Raw genomic sequence first — 6,000 nt, 5'->3', positions numbered from 1 at the left:
GGTTTTGCTTCCCTTGCTGCTGCGTTATGTTGCATTCATGATTCACCCTGCTGTAGCGGTGTTGAACCAGACACAATTCCTGCACTGTCTCCATGTCGTCCCTTGTAGTGCTGTGAGTCATTGAAGGGACACTGTGTCTCTTGCTGGGGCCAGTCCGATGGTCCACTCTGTGCATTGGCTGCTTTGAGCAGGGAATATCCTCAAGGCTTGGGGACAGAATGCGTTTCTCTTCTCTTCTTTCTTTCTTTCTTTCTTTCTTTCTTTCTTTCTTTCTTTCTTTCTTTCTTTCTTTCTTTCTTTCTTCTTCCTCCTGCTCCTTCTCTCTCTCTCTCTCTCTCTCTCTCTCTCTCTCTCTCTCTCTCTCTCTCTCTCTCTCTCTCTCTCATTCTCTCTCTCTCTCTCTCTCTCTCTCTCTCTCTCTCTCTCTCTCTCTCTCTCTCTCTCTCTCTCTCTCTCTCTCTTTCTCCTTCTTAGTTTGTTCCCATGTGGACAGGACAGACTGCCCACTCTCCCCAGTAGCATCAGTCCTATCCTCTGTAGTACATTCTTCAATTGAGGGTCTCCACATATGGATTGGGGCCAGTCCCGCAGTCCTCTCTTTTGATGCATTGATCCATGCTGGTATGTTGCCCTCACAGTTTGATACACTGGAGTGAGATCTGGACTCTCTCTCCCTTTCTGGTGAACAATAACCTCCCCATGCATGGATTAATGCCCTGTTCCCCAAATGCCATTGTTTATTCCATACTTCTATACTCCCTCTGTGATTCTTCTTTTTAAAAAAATCATTTTATTGGGGGTTCGTACAACTCTTAGCACAATCCATGCATGCATCCATTGTGTCAAGCACATTTGTACATTTGTTGCCATCATCATTCTCTAAACATTTGCTTTCAATTTGAGCCCTTGTTATCAGCTCATTTCCCCCCTCTCTCCCCACAGCCCCCGTAAACTCTCAATAATTTATAAATTATTATTCTGTCATGTCTTACATTGTACAACGTCTTCCATCACCCACTTTTCTGTCATCTGTCTCCCAGGGAGGGGTTACATGTAGATCCTTGTATTTTGTTCCCCCTAGATGTCTTTCAACCCTGATGCTGTCTGCATCTTCTTATTCTTTTTTCCCCTTCTTTTTAGTTGGCTCACAAATGCATTCCTGGGTTGAGTTTGACCACTGCCAGAGTGTCTGAACCTCACCCCAGGTAGAGCATTAAGTAATGTTTTCTCTATGCCTATTGTGCTTTTTGGACTTAGCTCAGTGGACTCGTGTTGTTGTCTTTTTGTGCTTGGATAACTTCGCTTAGCATAATTTCTTCCAACATTTCCCATGAGATATGCTTCTTGCATTCATCACTAACTTTAAGGATCCACTGTGTGCATTCACCAGAGTTTTTTAAATCCATTTGTCAATTGATGGGAATTTAGTTTGTTTCCAGTTCTTTGTGAATGTGTATTGTGCCACGATGAACATTGGAGCACAGATGTTTGGTTTTGATCTGTTTTTTATTTCTTCTGGGTATATGCCCAGTAGTGGGATTTTTGTGTTATATGGTAGCTCAATTTCCATTTGTTTTAGGTATCGTCCAATTGCTTTCCAAAGTGGATAGACATACCTACAGGACCACCAACAATGGATGAGCGTTCCTATCTCACCACACCCCTCCAATATGAGCTCCTTTCTGCATTTATTTTTTTAATTGGGCTATCTTTTTTGTATAAATAATTTTACTGTGCTTATGCAACTCTTATCACAATCCATACATAGATCAATTGAGTAAAGCAACCTTATTAATCTGTTGCCCTCATCATTCTCAAAATTTGCGTTCCTCTTGGTTCCTGGAATCAGCTCATTTTCCCTTTTTCCCACCCCCTCCCTCTCCACTCCCTCTTCCCTCATGAACCCTTGATAATTTATAAATTATTACACTAGCCTGTCTTACATTGCACGGCATCTCCCCTGACCCACTATCCTGTTGCCCATCCTCCAGAGAGAAGGTTACATATAGATCCCTGAGATTGGTTCCCCCTTTCTACACCCCCTGTCCTGAGGGGTTCATTTGTCCTAGTTTCCCTGTGTTTCCAGATCCATACTGCACTGCTGTACATCCTCTGGTCTAACCAGGTCCGCAAGGTAGAATTGGGATTATTATCATTGGGGGACGGGGGGGGGGGATTATTCAAGAACTAGAGGAAGGTTTTGAGTTTCATTGTTGTTACACTGAACACTGACTCTTCTCCTCCCCACTATCCCTCTGCAAGGGATGTCCAGCTGTCTACGAATGGGCATTAGGTCCCCATCATGCACTCCCTTCATTCACAGTGATATGATTTTCCCACTTGTCTTTGTTGTTTGAGACCTGGACTCCTCGGCCCTTCATGAACACATATGTTGGTGTGATGCTTCCATGTGGGCTTTGTTGCTTCTGGGCTAGATGGCCGCTTGTTTACTTTCAAGCATTAAGTCCAAAGACGTGATATCTCTCAATAGCCAGGCACCATCAGCCTTCTTCACCACCCTTACTTACTCAAGGGGATTTTTTAAGGGATGTATATTATTCTGTCGTGCGTATGTACCAGAGTTTCTTTATCCATTATACTGATAGGCACTTGGGCTGTTTCCAGCTTCTTGCTATTGTGAACTATCTGTTAATGAACACGAGAGAGCATATGTCTATTCATGTGGTGTACTTCACTTCATTGGGGTATATACCCTATAGAGACATTGCTAGATTGAATGCTATTTCTGTTCCCAGTTGTTTTGAGTAGCACCATATCACTTTCCAAATTGATTGTACATGTTTCCAAGCCCTTTAACACTATACAACAGATTTAATCTTTCCAGGTCCTCTCCAGCATTTGTTTTCCACTGATTTCATTTTGTTTTTTTTAAATGGGGCTATGTTTATCGTTGTAAGGTACTGTCTCATCATTGTTTAAATATGCATCTCCTGAATGGTTAGGGACTGTGAACATTTTTTTTCTTGTTTGCATTTGTTGAAGATGCTGCCCCTTTCCCATTTTGAGCCTTTCTTGAAGATCACTTCTACTACGTGGTTTGGACTACAGATGTGTGTAATGAATTGTGAGATTAGGTAATTAAAGACCTCCTACTTTGTTCTTTTAAAGGAAATCTTTGATTATCCTACATCTATTTTTTCCATATTAAGTTTTTAATTAATTTCCCATTTCTTTAAGGAGTAAAGTTGGGGTTTGGATCAGAATTGAGTTGTATTTTAGATGGTTATGAGTAGTAGTGACCATTTTGCAATATTAAGTCTTCCTATCCATAAGCCTTGGATATTCTTTCATTTGTGTAGGTCTCTTTTGTTTCTTATTACAATATTTTTAGTTGTCTCTGTATATGTCCTTTGTCTCATTGGTTAGGCTTAGTCTTACGTCTCTCACCTTTTGTGTGGGTATTGTAAATAGTATTATTTTCTTGCTGCCTTTCTCAGAGCTCTCTTTTCTGGTATACAGGAATGATTTCTGCTTGTTAATATTGTCACTCTGTCACTCTGTCACTTTACTAAGTCCCTCAATTGTTTCTAATGATGTTAAACAAGAGTAGTGAGAGGTAACATCTTTGTCTGGTTCTTGTTAGGCATTCTGTTTTTAAGTTCAAGGTGAACATGCATATATGCACACATATATGTTACATAAATAATTTAAATATATATTACTAAATTAATGAAGAGGCATTTTGATAGATTCACCTGAGTTATGTACAAAGTAAGGAAATCTTTGTTCCTAAGCTTTTATTTTCTATAAAATAACATGTTTTAGGTAGACATTAAGAGATGTATCCTCCATTTCAAACTAGTCAAATCTGAAGAAAAAGCTCTCTAGATGATTTTTTAACTGCTGATATTCCGAAAGAACACACTTTGCCTTACCTGATAAGTAACAGTAAATTAACTCATCTTAGGGATCTGACATCTCTATTTTCCTCGTTTTATTCCTTTTACATGATATGTGTATATGTAAACATTGCTTATATGCATACAGACATACATATATGTAAAATACATATGCAATTTTTATGTATCTGTATATCTAGCAATCTACCTACCTATTTATTTCAAAAGAGAAATTGTAGGATTTGAAATTTAGTACCTATAAAAATATATTATCAATTTAGTACCTATGAATAAAATATATATATTGCTAATGATGTATGCTTCTCTGTTAATGTTGCTGATTTTGTTGTTAAGTGCCATTGATTTGGTTCTAACTGAGCTACCCTATGAATACAGAATAACATACCACCCAGTTTTGTGCCATCCTCACAATAGTATTAATTAATACTAATAATAATTAATAGTATTTGAGTTTACTATCGTATCCATCTGGGTCAACTCAGCTTGTCAAGGAGTTCCTCTCCTTCGCTGCCCCGTTCTACTTTACCAAGCACGAGGTTCGTTTCCACGGACTGGTCTCTTCTTAGGTCTGAAATGTGTGAGAAAAAGTCTCATGACATTTGCCTCTAAAGAGCATTCTGGCCATAACTCTTCAATGACAGGTATGTTAATAGATCGATTTCTTGATTTTTAAAGAAAATCCATTTATGTATTTTCAAACATATCACATGTATGCTTCTCCAATCATCACCTGCACACAGACCTAGAGAATTGCAAGATGGAGCAGGAAATTTCTCTCTGAAAAAAGTAAAAATCAATAAATTATATTCTTTGAATAGTGAATGACTGTACTTTAATAATTTTAGACTGCCTCCTACATTCTGATGATTATTATTTCCTAAACACAACTCAAAACAAAGTATTGCATTTCAAAAGTTCTTGAAACAAAGTATTGTATTTCAAAATAACTTGAAAAAATGTTATTAACACAAAGTACGCAGAGAAGTACATTAAATATTTCCGTGTTCTATTGAAAAATTAAAATATAAAAAATGTTGACCCTTTTTATTTTAACAAGCTCAAGAAAAGTCGTACTTATAGTTTAAATTATCCTTCTATGTGCTTGTGATTCAGATATCACATATTTTTAGTTGCTTGTAAAAAATACTGTCTTTCTTGCCATGTCCATGAAGGCTCGCTTGACTTGCTGATTCCTTAGACTGTAAATAAAGGGGTTCAGCATGGGAGCTACCGAGGTGTTTAGCACAGCTACTCCCTTGCTCAAAGATACCCTGTCCTTGGCTGATGGATTAATATACATGAAAATGCAGCTGCCATAAGAGATGGAGATGACAATCATGTGGGAAGAGCATGTGGAAAAGGCCTTTGTCCTCTGACTAGTAGAAGGAATTCTCAAAATTGTTCCAATGATATATATGTAAGACAGAATTATTAACGCTAATGTAAACATTAGCGTAAACACAGCACAGGTAATACCCATCATCTCTAGGAATTTTGTGTCAGAACAAGAAAGTTGCAGCAGGGGAAAATAATCACAGGTAAAATGGTCAATGATATTAGATCTGCAGTAGTCGAGTTTTATGACCAACATGAGAGCAGGGAATATGATTAAGAATGAAGTCAGCCATGAAGCGAAGACCAGCAGTGTGCAGACCCTCCTATTCATGATGGTCACGTAATGCAGGGGCTTACAGATGGCAATGTAACGGTCATAAGACATGGCAGCCAGAAGGTAAAACTCAGTAACTCCCAACAGAATGAAAAAGAATAACTGTGTAATGCAATCATTAAAAGAAATAGTTTTATCTCCTGTAACAATGGAGTCTAGGAACTTGGGTATACAAACTGTTGTGAATGAAACTTCTAAGAAGGAGAAATTCCTGAGGAAAAAGTACATGGGGCTTTGGAGCTGGGCATCAACCAGGGTAAGGGTGATAATGGTCAAGTTCCCAGTGATGCTCAGCATGTAGGTGATGATCAGAAAGACAAAAATCACAATCTGAAGTTTGGGGTCATCTGACAATCCCAGGAGGATAAACTCTGTTACTGCCGTATGGTTTCTCATTCTTCAGTTGCTTATTTGTTTTTTACTGCAAGACCTATAGAAGAAAGTGCAAAA

The 6,000-nt window shown here is 38.4% G+C and overlaps 1 protein-coding gene across 1 annotated transcript; it reads right to left on the bottom strand.

The window, feature by feature from the left end:
• Positions 1 to 5,007: 5,007 nt before the first annotated feature.
• Positions 5,008 to 5,946, bottom strand: LOC142450964 (olfactory receptor 6C1). Its single transcript, XM_075552898.1, has one exon. It carries the CDS (start codon positions 5,944 to 5,946, stop codon positions 5,008 to 5,010), a length of 939 nt encoding a protein of 312 aa, XP_075409013.1.
• Between the last annotated feature and the right edge of the window lie 54 nt (positions 5,947 to 6,000).

This window comes from Tenrec ecaudatus, chromosome 6 (genome assembly GCF_050624435.1).
Source record: "Tenrec ecaudatus isolate mTenEca1 chromosome 6, mTenEca1.hap1, whole genome shotgun sequence".
In the NCBI taxonomy this organism is placed as follows: domain Eukaryota; kingdom Metazoa; phylum Chordata; class Mammalia; order Afrosoricida; family Tenrecidae; genus Tenrec; species Tenrec ecaudatus.
Note: the sequence above shows the minus strand (reverse complement) of the source record. Positions and strands in the feature narration are given on the sequence as shown.

Bases quoted from the DNA above. Each gene is read 5' to 3' on its own strand.
- LOC142450964 (XM_075552898.1), bottom strand. From the start codon at position 5,946: ATGAGAAACCATACGGCAGTAACAGAGTTTATCCTCCTGGGATTGTCA.